The sequence below is a fragment of the Sarcophilus harrisii genome, chromosome 2 (genome assembly GCF_902635505.1).
Source record: "Sarcophilus harrisii chromosome 2, mSarHar1.11, whole genome shotgun sequence".
Taxonomy (NCBI): Eukaryota; Metazoa; Chordata; class Mammalia; order Dasyuromorphia; family Dasyuridae; genus Sarcophilus; species Sarcophilus harrisii.
In genome coordinates, this window is record NC_045427.1 from 617162616 (window position 1) to 617178528 (window position 15913).

Below are 15913 nucleotides of genomic sequence, written 5' to 3' on the forward strand. Positions count from 1 at the left end.
GTATGGGGGAGGGGGAAGGAGAAGAGGCAGTAAGGCTCCCCAAGTGACGGGGCTACAGCAGCCCAGCGTGGCTGCAAGGCAGGGATGGAGAAGAGGGAGAGGACCCGCTCCAGGGTCCATCTTGGACCATGGACCTCTTTACATAGTCGTTACAAGGCCATTAATATTCACATGCCTTTATTTTGGCTTACACATCTGGCTGAACTCCACAACCCTCCGAAGCAGGAAGTAGTTATTCCCATTTTACAGATGGGGAAACTGAGGGCCAGAGAGAGTAATTCCATCAATAAACATTTATAAGCATCTGCCACGTTAAGAGCTGGGGCTAAAAAAAGAGACAAAACGCTCCTGTTCTCAGCAGCTCACAATGTAACGATATTAAATAGTTAAATTAATTAATTAACCATTAAACCAAGCCCTCCGATTCCCAATCCAGTGTTCACAGGAGCATTTGGAGAGGAGGGACGTAGCGTGCTATACCTGAGAATCTGGGGCGAGGCACATGTGCCATGTGACTTTTTGGTAAGAGCCCGAGTTCTCCCACGTATCTGTGTGCGCACCTATGGGCCTGATGATGTTGCATGTATGAATGTACACTGAAGAGGAAGACGGTGTGTGGGACAAACGAGGACTGGCTGGGAAGTGGGGACATCCAGCTCTAAGCCCCAGCTCGGCCACAGAAACACGAGACCACTGGGGGACTTTGGGGCCAGTGGTTTCCTCTCTCTCAGGCCTGTCTCTTCACAGTAAAAGGTGGCAGCTGGACTGCCAGCTGCCAAAGACTCAAAGCTTCCCCAGACCTCCTGCACTCGCACTCATCTGGTTTCCCACAAAAAAGGTGTGTCCCGGGTGCAGAAGCTTACAGCTGGGGGGAGGAGCAGGGCTGGCTCACCCACCCATGGGGCTGAGCCAACCCAGCACACTCTGGGGCGTCAGTCAGCTGCTGGGAGAGAAAGGAGGTGGGTCAGGCTTGAGGAAATGCCTTTTGTTAAAATTTTATTTTTTACTCTGAATATTAACACCTCAAAAGAGGTTCCAAAACACAGAAAGAGGGTTGTGTATGAAATTGTGCTTAAAAAAAAGTCAATCAATTTAACCTATTACTTTCAAAACTGTCCTGTTTTCTGTGCTTCCTTCTGTCCTCTTGTGCATTTAAAAAGGTGTTCCAAAGGCCTCTTTCCTGACTCGTATCAGACACAGCAACCACATGGTCCCAAACCTGACTGATCATAAGGTGCATTAACACAAACAGTGTACAAAATAAGGCAGGGAGACCATCCTCCTGTCCCCCACCCTGGACACAGCATGTCTAGATTTTTTTATATTAAATCTGTGAAGTGCCAATGAGAAACAGCCCCCAGAAGGAAGCCAAGATGCCAAGGGGTAATAAACATGACATAACAGGGGGAAAAAAATCAGGATTTGTAGCCTGAGAGGAGCCTCAATGACTACTGTTTTAAAAAAATAAAATCTATAGAGCTAAGAAAGAGGATGACTATTAATAGTAATAATACTATTAATATCTGTATGAATTTAAGGTTTGCAAAAGCATTTTACAAATATCTCATTTGATCCTCACAACAACTCTGGGCAACAGGTGCTGTTATTATCCCCATTTTAAAGATGAGGAAACTGAGGTGAAATGACCTGGCCAGTCTAGTAAATCTAGTAAAATATCAGGTGGGATTCCAAATCCTGCCTGTTCAAATCCCTTCCTCTTCCACAGAGCACTAAGTCCCCAAGCTTCAGACCACCGTCCTTTGGAGGGGGGTTATGGGGTTATCACGGGGAGTCCGCCACACCCCGTGGGCCTCCTTAAGGAAGCAAACACATTTCTGTGGACTCAATGTGTCACACACAGACCTGTTACTTTCAAATGTGCACAGATGCTGTTGTGCTTCTTGAAATACAAATTCAAATGCTACTGAATTATGGATTTTCCATATTATACGATCCTGCATTTCCCCCCTCCGTGGCTGTTAAAAGCACAGTTCCTGTGCTCTGGCAGTCGGAGACATGCGGGAGCTAACAAGGCGATCGTACTCACGATTGACAAAGACCCCAGTGCCAGATCTGGGTCTTCCCCAAGGGTTCCACCATAGATCTCAAGGTTCCAAAAACTCGCTAACTGTGTTTTAATGTATTTGGTTTCTTCTGTATTTTATGTGATTTACTAAAGACCACACAGGTGAGAAGGGGGTCCTTGTCAGGTGGTCCCAAGAGGGCAAGTATCCCTGTGCTAGATCTAAGAGCAGCTTCTAGGGCTTCCAAAGAGAAAAACTGGAAGGGCGTCAGAGTCCCCCCATCACTCCCAGGCTGGACGGCATCCAGGAAGGCCGGGCCGGCCACGGGCCAGTTACTCACCTCTACCAGCTGCATGAGATTCTCAAAGTAGACCTCCTCATCGATGCTGAGTTTGCTGGCAGAATAGATGATTCGGTAGTGTTCCACCTTGCCCTCGCAGCTCACGCACAGTGTGTAGTCCCCCGGGTAGTTGGTGCTCTCTCGGACCAGGAACAGGCCTGTCTCTGGGGGGTAGAGCAGCCTCTCTGCCTGCTCCCGAGTGATCTTTCCATGGAACCACCTGGGGAAAGGGGTACGAGGTGGGGGTTAGGGCTGGGGTCTAACCCTGGTTTGGGGTGATCCCATCTCCCCTTCCATCACATTCATGAAGCCAGCCTTCCCTGCCAAAACTGGGTCCCTCAGACACAATTTCTGTGAAGAGGGAGCATTCAAGCAGACCTGATTTTGACATCTGTTGTGCCTCAGTTTCCTTAGGAGGGAGTGAATAAGATACCAACCTTACAGAGCTGATGTGAGAAGAGGGGCTTTTGTAAACTTTAAAGCTACAAAAAGGTCTAAAATTATTTGCTGTTTTTATTTTTTCTTCTCATCTACATCATCTCCTGCTTCATAACCTTCAATAGCTCCCTCCTGACTAAAGGACAGAGTTCAGGGTCCTGAATTGGGTTTAAGAGCCCTCACAGTACTACTGAAAGCTGAGGCTCTAAGGAGAGGCAGAGGACCACCAAGGATGGAGAGAACCAGAGCTGTAGCAGGGAAGTTCTGAGCTCAAATCTTATGGTTCTGACCCATATTGGCTGCAAAGCTGGGAAAATTACCCTCTTTGAATTGCAGGTATTTCTCTAAGATTATTAATTGGAGAGAAGGCGGTAACTTGCTCTGATTGGTGGAGTTTCCTTACCAGGAAGTTCACCTGGTGCCAGCCAGGCTAGGGCTCCTTCCCCGTCCCTGGGTCACACCCCAAACTTGTCCCTATCTCTGACTCTCTAGTCACCCTGTTCCTCAGCAACGTGCTCCCTTTTCTCTCTGCCTCACCAAATCCTACTCATCCTTCAAGCTCTACCTTTTGGGCCTGGGGGGCTGCCCCCCAACCTCTCCATCTCACACAAATCCCCCCGCTCCTGACCCTTCCTAGACCCCCTAGAATCTAAGCATCAGTCCAGTCATGGGATTCTACAAGGCTTAATAACAAGAAGCATTTATTAAGAGCCCACTGCACACCAGGTTCTGTGTGAGGGACTGATGTCACAAAGACATCCCTCCCCTTACATTCTATTGAGGGAAACCGTCATTGTTCGTGAGTAAAACAAACACAAAGTTCATGGCCTGGGGGAGCACTAATAACTGGGGGAAGTGGGAAGGGCCTCTTGGAGGAAGAGTTGAGCCTTGAGGGGAATGAGGGACACCAGGCGGCTGAGGATTCCAGGTCCGACCAGCACGCAGACAATGTCTACATCTGCCATTACAACATCACTCGTCCCACTGAGATAAGAAGATGCACCGGGGACTGGGGGCCCGTCTTCCAGTCTTCAATGCTTCCTAGCTGTGTGACTTTGGACAATTGCACCTCTCTCTGAACCCACATTCCTGTCTGCAAATCAAGACAAACCTGTACTGACAAGCTCTTCAGTGAGTTACGTAGACAAGTCCATGGAAATGGAAACGAGTTCTAGAAATGTCACTACAAGCGCTGCTGCTGACAGGGAGGGGCTGTGGTTTCATTACAGAAGGGAGCTCCAGGTAAGGAAACTCCCTTTCCACAGCAGATCACCTCCACCACCTTCGCCCTCTCAGAGGCTACCTGGGCATTAAGAGGGCCACAGAAACAGTGGGGGTCCAAAGCCATGTCTTACAGGCTCTGAAGCCAGCTCTCTCTGAGCAGTCTATTATTTTTATTGCTAAGAATTATTAATATTATTGATGACAACAATAATTGCTTTGTTTCCCTGAATAGACCTGGAGCTTCCAGGGACAAGGGCCGTGTCCCTCCCTTCTTCTGCCTTCCTGCTAAGCTCCTGACCTCTCAGGCCCAAGTCCACCTAAGGAGGCGCTGAATGACCGCTGACTTAAACACAGCGTCACACCTCCCACCACTCCAACACGGGCTTTGTTGGGGACTGTCTCACTTCCTTCCACCCCTTTGCTCACCTGTTCCATGCCTTCTCTTCAAATGCCAGAATGACTATGTAGCTTTTAAGTCCAACCCCAGAGGTCTCCTGCTCCTCCTAGGACCTTCCTTCCCTGCCCCCTGCCCCAACCCAAACACACAGGTAAATAATGAGCTGCCCCCTTGGGCACTCTGGCTCACAACTCTCTAGTGTTTTGAGGTTACAATTCTGTGCTTCACTTCATCTGCCCGTGTTCTTTTCCTGTGCTAAAACACTCAAAGACACCCTGCAACTGTTTCAGACCATCATTAGCATCCATAGCTGTGCACCCAGCAGGTGCTTCCCAGGGTCTGCGGCCTTCCTGGGGCACAGGATACCTTTGCACCCAGAGACCACTCTGAGAACGGGCAATGGGAAACAGGGAATATGAGGCGGAGCGGGGCAGAGAATTGACTCCTCCCTTCCCAACAAACCCTGATGGCTACTCACGGCATGAGGCTCAGCTTGGTGCCGGCTTTCACTCCTTCCCGTTTCTGCACATAGTTGGCTGGGATGATGCCTTCCCGGCCGACTTTGTTTTTGGCTTTGTACCAGTTGGGGTCCTGGCGAGGGAACAGAGGCGCACATGTGAATGGGGCGCCACCAGAGCCACCCCCACCCTGATGATGAATGAGACTCCGACCCCTCACAAGAGGGTCCAGGACTGAGATGGAAGGGGACCGACATGACAACAGATGACCCCAAGAGCTACTAGGGGGAAGGACTGAGATGCTAAGCATTGTGAAGGACCCAGAAGCCCCAGCTCTTAAACAGGCTCTCCCCTAGGGCAGGTCCCCTGTCACAGTGGGGACCAAGCATTGGGGAAGAGAGGGAGAGAAGGAAAGAAGGAGGCAGAAAGGAGAAAAAGAAGGAGTCCACTGTTGCTGGGTGACTGTTACCTTGGTGACAGCAACTATGGTGAGCACATCCCCTTTGCTGAAGGGCAGGTCTTGCTCGGCTGTGCCGTGGAAGTTGTACTTGGCAATACATTCTGTACCGGATGGCCAGACGGCCTGTCAGACAGAGGGACAACAGAGGGTCAGGCACCCATCCCCAGAGGGGACCCGAAGAGGTCTCAGCCCACTCTCCCATCAGGAGGACCAACTCAGCACTCCGCCTCCTCCCCCCCCATTGGAGGGCCTGGCCCATGCCCTGCAATGGAGATCCCAGCCTAGCTCCCCAAGTGGAGAGCCTAGCCCAGTCCTCCAATGGAGAGCCCAGCCCTTACAGTGGAGAGCCCAACCCAGTCCTACCCCAGGAAAGAGCCCCACCCAGCCCTCCAATGGAGAGCCCAGCCCAGTCCTTACAGTGGAGATCCTACCAGCCCAGCCCCTACAGTAGAGATCCCAGCCCAATCCTGTGCCCTCATCCCCAGTGAAGAGCCCAAGCCAGCCTCCACCCCCCAGTGAAGAGCCTAGCCCAGCCTAATCCTCTCAGTGGAAATCCCAGCCCAGCCAGCCCCAACAGTGGAGATCCCAGCCCAGTCTCCCCCACCCCCCACACTCAGTGAAGAGCCCAGCCCAGCCCAATCCTCTCAGTGGAGAGCCCAGTCCAGGCCCCCTCCTCCCACTCTGCACCAAGTATCACAGGATAACACTCCCATAGGTTATAGAAGAACTTAGTTTCATCCCTGGATTCTAGTTCTAGCTCTTTCCCTGGCATGTCGGGTGCCCCAGGGAGTGCCGCTTAATCTGGCTGGGCCTCCAGGACCAGATAATTTCTGAGGTCCCTTTCAGCTCTGAAGTCCCACCCTCGACTGTCAGCTCCCACATCCGGAGAGCTTCCCTGGCTCTAACAATTCCTCCCAATGAAATGAAGAAGCTAAAGTGAGGGGACAAATAGGAAGGGAGCCAGGACTGGGGAGACTGAAGGAGAGATCTCCTTCCCGGGCAGGCTCCAAAGGGGAAGGAGGACCCTAGAATTTCAGCCTTGATGTTCAGTTCCTGGGCCCCAATGGCCCCTGGAGGCATTCCTTCTATGGTATCCCTGGCCTGGGGCAGGGTGAGGTGTTCACTCTGCCTTGGAGAACTCCAGAGATCAGGAGGTATTAGCTAAAGGGACCTGAGGATCACCTAATCACCCATTTTACAGATGAGAGACTCAGGGCCCCAAGAGACAGGAGGTAACTGGCTCCAGATCCCGTGGGGACAAGAGGAGCCTGCACACAAAATGAGATTCTGGGGGCTCCTGGCACTGCTCCCTCCAAGTGAGCACAGATCATCCATCAAGGGACAGTGCCCAGTGTCCAAGCCTCTTTGCCCAAACTGGCCGAGGTGAGGAGGGGTTCTGTCCTCTCCACTCTCCCACCCCCAACCCCCCCGCCCCGTGCTCTCCCTCCCCCAGCTCATCTCCTCCATACCTGGATTGCCGACATCTTGAGTTCTGACGTCCAACTCTCACAAGAAGGATCCGTCACTTGGTACCATTAGAGCTAGAAAAAGGACCAAGGACAGTGTGAGGAGGTGGGCTGAAGCATTGCCTCCCTCCTCCTCCTCTCCCAAGGCTTGGCTTTACCCACAGGCAAACTAAGTAGCCACCTGATGTCAGAAGAGACACTGGGGGCCCCGGGGCGCCCAAATGTCTCCCCTAACATGACTGAGAACTCTCCCAGAGGGCGGGTCCTTGTTCCTCAGGGTGAGGAGAAGGGAGTTAGGCTTAGGATCCACATGGCCCGGGGAGAGAGAAGGCAGGAAGTCAATAAAGGCTCCTTGGTCTATCTCGGAGTCTCTCTGAGAGCAAGGCTGGTCCGAGCGAGGGGAGCTTCTAGAGAGTCCCAGGAAGATAAGAAAGGCGTTGAAAAGGCCAGAACCAGACAGTGGAGCTAGTGGAGACATTTTGGGCCTGACGGGCCAGTAACACCGCGAGGTACAGCAACCGGTCTCCCCAGCCCAGAGAGAAGGTTTGCCTCTAGACCCCAGTAAAACATGTCCGTCCTGACAAAATCCAGTTAACCTGGGCATTCTCAATCCCAGGACCCCCAAAGGGTGAGCTTATCAGTGCTGGCAGCTTCAACCAGCTCAGAACCTTGATGGTGGGTGGTGGCTGCCAGAGTAGTGCCCGTTCCCCTTCCCCACTTCACCAAACTCTGCCTGATCAGAAGAGCACAGTGGAGAGCCCCCACCTCTCCCAAAAGGGACTCTGCCCTCTGCTGAGCACTGGAAAGAGCACCAGGAGTCAGAAAGACCTGAATTAAAATCTAGCTATGTGATTCTGAGTAAGTCACTTAACTCTGTCTGCTTCAGTTTCCTCAACTGTAAAATGAGCCAGAGAAGCAGATAGCAAACCACTTCAAGATCTTTGCTAAGAAAACCTTAAAAAGAGTCCCAAAGAACACACAAGCCTCAGTTTACCTCTTCTATAAAATGGGCAGGTCACTTGAATTCTCTGAAACTCCATTTCCTCATCCATAAAACAAGGGAATCGGATTATGAAGTCTCAAAATTATCTTCTCATCTTAAATCTATGGTCCGAAGACCTTTTAGGGCCATAGGAAGAATCATTAGGACTGAGCAACTTTCTGGCTATGGGGGCAGAGGGAAAAGCTTCCAATCTGGGTGGCCGAGGATGAGCTTAAAAAGTCAGGCAAAGAGAAAGAGGGGGTGAGCAGAGCAGTCCCAGACTCTCTACCATTCCCTGAGCTGGTTGAGTTCTGACATCCAACTCTCACACAAAAAGGATCCATCACTTGGTACCATTAGAGCTAGAAAGGCGGCCAAGGAAGTGAGGGCAGTGTAAGGAGGTGAGCTGAAGCATGGGCTGCTTCCTCTCCCTCTCCCAAGACTTGGCTTTACCCACAGGCAAGTAAAGTCACTTAACTGTCTGCCTCAGTTTCCTCATCTGTAAAATGAGCCAGAGGAGCAGAAAGTAGATCCACTGTCTTCAAAAGAAACAGTGACTAAAACAACTCTGATCAATGTCTTGAGCAGTACAATGTCTGGTATACAGCAGGGATTTAATAAATGCCTGCTGACTGATTACCTTCAGTGGGCTGCCAGTAGAGTATAATTCCCATCTCCCTTTGGAGAGGTGGCAGACTATGGATACAGAATAAAACATCCTGATCACCACACATGCCAACTTGATTTGCTTAGAGGTGGTACTTTATTCCAAGGGAGGGTTCTGATTGTGGCGCAGGGAGGAAAACGTCACTTCATCAAAAAGGAAAGGGAGAAGGGGAAGGAATAACGGAGGTTAGGAACCCAGAGCTGAGGAGACAACCAAAATGGAGGTCTGTTACCCAGTAAAGGAAATGAGGAACAAGGAACCAGTCATCCAGCCCCTGGGCCGCTCAGTCTCACTCAGGGATGTTAAGGAAAGTCCCCATGTCACCTAAAGCTCCCCCGGTGAAAGTATACCACGGGTGGCCCAAGAAGATGGGGAGGAAGGAAGCATGTGTGGATGAGGCGCTCTGGGTACCAAAGCAGACCAAGGCAGCGCTCATCCATGCAAGCTGGGCCCACCCTGGGCCAAGAACACTATCAAGGATGGACTTGTGATTTCACTGGCATAGGTGATCCCAGGTGAGCAAATCCTCCCACGGGGTGATGCTCTCTGCCTCTTATAGACACCCAGTGCACAAAGGCTCACAGACCTAACCTCCAGCTCTGCCTAGCAAGAACCCTATTATTCTTATCCCTACTTATTCCCCGCTACTGGGAGGATGCTCGGCTATTCATATGGCAGAGAGAGCATGGAACCAGGTGTGAATTCTGTTACTTATTTGGATAATCTTAGGCAAAATTACTTCTCTGAGCCTCAGTTTCTCCAAGTTGCACCAGATAGATTGCCTCAAATTTCGCTCAGTGTTCTGGCACATCTATATCCAAAGCAACAAGACTAGTTGTGGGTCTCAGGGGGAGCTGGTCTCTTTAGTGTATCACACATACACACACACACGAAGAGGAATCCCCTACACAACATTCCTGACAAACAGCCACCTAGCCTCTTCTTGAATAGCTCCAATGTCAAGGAGCTCACTACTTTGGAACTCTTCAAATTGTCCCCTGCTATCAGTATCCAGTATGCCCTTTAAGGCAGCTAGGTTAGCGCCACAGTACATAGAGTGCTGGGTCTGAAGCCAAGAAGACTCAACTTCCTGAGTTCAAATCCTATCTCAGACACTTCTTAGCTCTGTGATCCTGGGCAAACCTAACTGTTTGCCTCAGTTTTATGTCTGTCAAATGAGCTGGAGAAGTAAACGGCCAGCCAGTCCAATATCTTTCCCAAGAAAACTCCATTTGGGGTCACGACCAAACCACCACCCAGGGTCTTTATCTTCCTCTTTGCCACATACAAGAATAAGAACAACAAAGGACCTTCACATAATTTGAACCCTATTCTATCCACATCGAGTTCCCTTTTTCAGCCAAAATATTCCCAGTTCCTCCAACTGCTCTGTAGGCCATCTTCCTGACCCTCTCCATGGTACTAAGGTCCTTCTCTACCTCAGGAGGAGATGTTGAGTTCCAGGATCACTCTAATCAAGAGTCTTGATCCCCTGCAACTTCTCCCATCAGCCCCCAATTCTACACTAGGGCCAACCTTCTCCCCCTCTCTAACCCTTCCTTCAGTGACAGACCTTTTGACTATCAATTATTCCTCCTCCCCCCGCCCCAGTCTTTTCCCAGGGAAGCATCATTCATTTCTTCAGCTGACTCTTATGGTGAAGTCTCCAGACCCCTTACCCAACCTCCTCCTCCTCCCCTCCTCCAGTCCCTAAAATGTGGCGCCCTCCACCGACAATATAGTCCCTACAGGATCTGGCTGGGGCTCGGCACAGGAAATTAAGCTCCTTCACTCTGCAGACACTCGGCCTCTCTACAGGCAGCGGGGATTTTAAGCAGCCGCCTCTTGCTGGATTGCCACGTCACACTGTTGAGTCATATCAGACTTGCGGCCCACTAAAAACCCCAGGTCTTTTTCCACATGACCTGTTATCTAATCACACCTCTCCCCCATCCTTTCCAGTTGCTGTGTGTCTGCTCTCTCAGATGGCGGGCGGCACGCTCTTGGAGGGCAGAGATGCTATCTTACCCGTCTTCCGTGTGCCCAGCAGAGCCCTGCCTGCCGAAGGCGCCTGATCCACCTTCACTCAATCAGTGCGCTAGGCACTTACATGTGACAAGAGCAGCTAGCTGGTGCAGTGGATAGAATGCCTGGCCTCGAGTCAAGAAGACCTGAGTTCAAAAAATGGCTCCTGTGGGATGCTGAGTAAGCCATTTAATCTGTTTGCCTCAGGTTACTTATCTGGAAAATGAATTGGAGAAAGAAATGGCAAACCACACCAGGACCTTTGCCAAGAAAACCCCCAAATGGAGTCATGGAGAGTTGGCTGAAAGGATTCAACCATTTGACAGATGAGCAAATCAAGGCCCAAAGAGTTTAAGTGGTTTATTCAAAGTTATGGAGTTGGTCAGTGGCTACACATTAATGCTCTGTTGACAGCCCTCAAGATAGAGGTTGTGGGCTGTGGAGGAGAAAAAGCAGCTCTGTCACAACTAGGAGCCCCAGGGAGGTCATTTTACTCCTCAATTTTTCCATCTGCAAAATGGGGGGGGGGGGTCGATCCCACCATCAGTCAGTCAGGTTTAAAGTGAGTAGTGTGGGCACATGGGATAGTTATTAACCCAAGTGGAGGGAGGAAGTCCAGAATCCCCTTCACTCACAAGCAAAGGAAAAGGGCTGCCCCTCCCCAGAGGTATAAGAACTGCTCAAATTAGCCCCAGCCTGCTGAGCTTTCTATTGGCAAATGCTCTCACCAGCAGCTGTGAGAGCTTCCTCTCTCTTCCCCTGACTCAGCCCCTGGGAATCCGGCTCCCAGGAAGGATTCAGTGAAAGTGGAGTCCCCACAACCACCAAGTCTCAGTCACTGGGCAAGCCAACAATCCAACTCAACCAAGGGAAAGAAAATCCCGGAAGGAAACAATTCTCGGCCTCCTCCCTGCCCTCAGGGGTCTCCTAGACTGGCCAGGAAGACCTGGAATAATAGTAACAAAAAAACTGGATTTGCTTCTGGATGAGAGCCTAGTTTTCAGCTCAGGGATTGGAGGCGAGGAGTTTTTTTGGTCTCTCTGGAACACCAGACATAACGAAAAGGAGTGTAAATTTGGACATTTATGGTACCTACCCCATTGGGTTATTGCGACCCTCCACTCCCAACCAACATCCTGGTTGAGCCCTCCACCTCTCCTATGGCAACAGGAATCTCTTCATTGTTAAATGCCAACTTACCATCAACTCACCCTCCATGGCTGGGCCATCAAAAGGATTGTCCTAAATTGAAGGCCTGACCATGTCACCCCCTGCCCTTATGATCCCCTATTACCTCCAGCATCACACAGAAAATCCTCTCTTTGTGGAAGTAAAGCGCCTGAACGTCTGGCCCATGATCCTCTACACTGACCCGTTCCCCTATCTGTCCTTTGTAGTCTATGCAATGATTATAGTCCATACCTGGTATGTTCTCTTTTCCCTCTCCTCCTCTCAGGGCTTCCTTCAAGACTCAGCTCAAATCTTACCTCCTGGAGGCCTTTCCTGGTCCAATACCGCCTATTCCTCATCCAATAGCCATGAATCAACCAGCATTTATTAAGCATTTACTATGTCAGGCACTGTGCTAAGTACAGGAGATACAAAAAGGAGGCAAACCCCTCCCCCCCAGGTTTACAATCTAATGCAAACAAATAAATACAAAGCAAGCCAGATGCGGGATAACTAGGAAACAATCAACAGAGGGCAGGCATTAGAACTGAGAAGGGAGAAGAAGGCTTTTGTAGAAGATGGGATTTTAGTTAGCAGCTAGATGGTGCTTTTACCCAAGTTCAAATCCTGCCTCAGACATTGGATAGTGTTTCCTTAGGAAACACAAGTAATTGAGGACAAAAGGAATAGAACTCGAGGCTTCCAAATCTCAGTCCATTAGGTTCTTATGACTTAGTTAAAAATGATTTATTTTTAAGCAATTTCATTCACAAATCGCCAAACATACTCCTACCCTCTCTTAGAGAGACATCCCATTCAAATATTTTTTTAAATAAAAAAGGGAGAGGGTTTGAATCAAACAAATGTGTCAGAAACGCTACCAAATTCTGGGGGTACAAATAAAGCCAAAAACATGATCTTTCACTTAGAAAAGCTGATGTCTGTGTATATTTATATTTAGTGGGAGGTATCTATTGAGTCTCAAAGCGCTTACTATGTCAGGCACTGCGCTAAATGCAGGAGATACAAAAAGAGTAAAACCCAGGAACTTACAACTTAATGTAAACAAATAAATACAAATCAACCTAGATCCAGGGTAAATCGGAAACAATCCACAGAGGGCAGGCACTGGAACCGAGAAGGGGGAAGGCTTCTGTAGAAGATGGGATTTTAGTTAGCAGCTAGGGGGCGGAGTTCAGACATTGGATAGTGTGTGATGGGCAAGGCACTTAACCCCGTTTGCCTTAGTTTCTCCATTTGTAAAATGAGCCGGAGAAGGAAATGGCAAATCATTCTAGTATCTCTGCCAAGAAATCCCCAGACAGAGTCACCAAGAGTTGGATGGGACCGAGCAACAATAACTACGGCTTCTTTGAGCTTACCTTCCTTGGAGAGTACAGAGCTACTAGGTTGTCTTCCTCATGAGGGGGTGAGCTCCTTGAGGGCAGGTACCGGCTTCTGCCTCTCTTTGTAAAAGCCTCATGGCTTGGTACAACGCCCGGGACACAGAGCGGGTACTACAAAGATACTTGTTGACTGAATGAAAATTGTCATGGGTTACAGGACAGGAAATGATGATTACACCACAGTTATCTCTCACAGCACTCTCGGTCTCATGGCCTGGCCTTGCCTTTGGGAAGGGGCCCCCCACTCATTCAGGGGGAGCGTTTCCAAGCTGCTTCTCCTTTAAGCAATTCTTCTGGGATCAAGGGTCAGAGAGGGAGAGGAGCTTCATCGGAAAGACTAGCACTGGAGGAGAAGACATATGGGAAGAGCTCCCAGCAATACCTTCTCTTCCTCCTCCTCCTCCTCCTCCAGAGCCTCCATTCTGAACGTACCCTTCTGTGGTTGAACTGCTATATTTAACTCCTGGAAGCAGCTGTCACAGCCCCCTGGGACCCACAGGAGGGGATGTGGGATGGGGTGGGCCCCCAAACTACAAGTCCCAGCAGGCCCTGGGAGCTCTTCCCTGAGGGGAGGGTGAGGGTTGGGAATTGGGGCAGCCCCTGACTCAGAGAAGGGGCCTCTCTGTGTGTTGAGGTCCAGGGGAACAAGTCGGGCATTGTGCCGTCTGCTCTGAGGTCAGTGGCTACAGCATCAAGCAACCCTTTCTTGGAAGGTCTGAGCTCTTAGGGGAAGACGGGATGGCTGAAAGCAAAGAGTGTAGTTACCGGGGATTGGAGGGGTGTGGTCCCAGTTACCCAGAGTGCCTGAGGAAGAGGGGCGAGCCAGAGACCCCAGAAAACCAGACGGATGCTGAAGGGAAGGAGGGGAACATGAGGTCTCTAGCCCAGCTCCCTACCCCCTACTCCCCCACCCCAAGCTCAGCTCTGTCTGGTGGGGCGTGGGAGCCACTGGGCGGCTGTTTACACGAGTCTAAAAATACCAGCTGAAAAGGGAAGTGAACAGAAGGGGGTGGGGTGGGCACTTTGTAAATTCAGGCAGAGGCACCTCAGAGCAGGCATTGGGAGGAATTAGATCCAAAGGAGTCCCAGAAATAGGGAGCACCTCAGCATGGAGCTAGGAGTGGGGGGGTCGGGATCTTCAGGTGGGCCAATGCCTGTAACGTGGGCACCGTGTACTAAATAGTCCTCCCCCCAAAACCTTGCCACACTGTTAAGGCTGCCTCTTACAGCCAGTCTGGCAACAGAGAGCAGCTTTAAATAGTGTTTTTTTGCCATGAATCCTGCCCCCTCCCCTTACTGGGGAACATCACCCCCATTCTGCTGAACATGAAAGCAGCCCTGTCCTACTTCCTCTAGTCAATGTGGCTCCCCGGGGTCAATTTTCTCCCCAATGAAAATGTCAGCTTCCTGAAGGCAAAGTCAGGTCTGCTCATTAACTCGGCAGCAAGGACTCACTAAACACTTAATGGTGAGCCCAACCATAATGGTGTGGCTGGAGAAGAACGTGTCATTTTTGCCTGGGGAAGCCATAGACAGCTAAGGAAGTGCAGTGAACCTGAAGTTCAATCTATGTGGCCCTGTCTAAGCCCCTTATCCTGACTGGGCTGTAAAATGAAAATAATAGCAGCATCCAGGATTGTTGTAAGGATCATAGGAGACAATATCTGTAAAGTACTTTGCAGACCTTATACTGCTATATAAATACACACCACTGCGATTATTATTATTATTATTAATCATCTTAAAGTGTCAGACCCTAGACACAGAAAAGATTCCTACCTCAGAGGTAAGATTGGAGGTCTAAGTCGCTTCTGTCTTCAAGTCTCAGTTTCCTCTTCTGAAAAATGAGGTGAACTTTAATAACATGTATGGTCTCTTCCAGATCTAATATTCTAAACTAAGATATTTTCTAGGTTGCACGGGCCATGTTCTTAAAGTCCCTTCTAGTCGTTATTGTTAGGGAGGAGTTCTTAATCTGGAGTGTATAGAATGTTTTTGTTTTTTTTTTAAATCAGATAGTAATATATAAAAAAAACAAACCATATAACGATTACTGCAATGTGATCTTCGGTTATTTTATACATTTAAACTCATGATTCTGAGATCCACAGATTTCACTAGCCATTGTCAGAGGGGTCCGAGGAGGGGAGAACTTCTGCTCTGAGGTCCCTTGGGACCCTTAAGTCCCCCTCCTGTGATCTGTTATTCAGAGCACTGTGTACGCCAAGCACCAAATGCTAAGGTGGGTTCTGAGAGACAGAGCACTCCCTTCTCCCCCAGAAAAATCAGTGTGGGGCTGGGGAGGGCAGAGGAGGCTCCCTGGAGGGAGAGGAGGTAGAAGCTGGCCTGTAAAGAACAGGCAGAAATGGCGGGAGGGAGGGCATCCTTGGAAGAGGGAAACACGCGAGAACAAAGGCCATCGGGGAGCTGGGGAAGGCCGGTTTGATCTCAGCAGTGATGAGAGATGGCTTGAGCTACTGGGTCAGCCCAGACCGTGGAAGCAGCCTGGATGAAACACAAGTCTAGAGTTGATCCCATGGCCATGGGGAGGGATGGCTTTAAGCAGCGGGGGAAAAGCAGGTGGGTCTCCAGGCCAGCACACCTGGCCCAGGGCTGGGCTTGCCAGGCCAGGTGAGTGCAGAGGAGAGGTGCTCAAAAGCTGAACTGCAGCTTGGAAACAGTAGCATGGAGGCCCCAGGGAAGGGCGTGCCAACCACTCCGTTCAGTTCAGCTAGTTCAACAGCAATCAAACAATCACAATAATAAGAGATGACTCGCCAGGCATTTATTTATACAAGCCACTTTTTCAGAGGTGGTTAAATGAACCTCCCAGTTCTGGGTGTCTCTCTCACTCTC

At 50.0% G+C, this 15913-nt stretch overlaps 1 protein-coding gene across 2 annotated transcripts in view; it reads right to left on the bottom strand.

Moving 5' to 3' along the window:
• CSK (C-terminal Src kinase) overlaps positions 1-15913 on the bottom strand; it is a 38440-nt gene that overhangs the window by 10561 nt on the left and 11966 nt on the right. Inside the window, exons 1-5 of one of the 2 annotated variants that reach the window (XM_012547164.3) lie at positions 13034-13584; positions 6811-6882; positions 5351-5464; positions 4902-5014; positions 2365-2584 (exon numbers count right to left, since the gene is read on the bottom strand). In XM_012547164.3, the coding sequence (XP_012402618.1) occupies positions 2365-2584; positions 4902-5014; positions 5351-5464; positions 6811-6825 (462 nt within the window). In that variant the 5' untranslated portion in view covers positions 6826-6882; positions 13034-13584. Of the gene's footprint in view, positions 1-2364; positions 2585-4901; positions 5015-5350; positions 5465-6810; positions 6883-13033; positions 13585-15913 lie in introns of those variants that run through there. The other variant, XM_003754977.3, reaches the window with a different exon arrangement.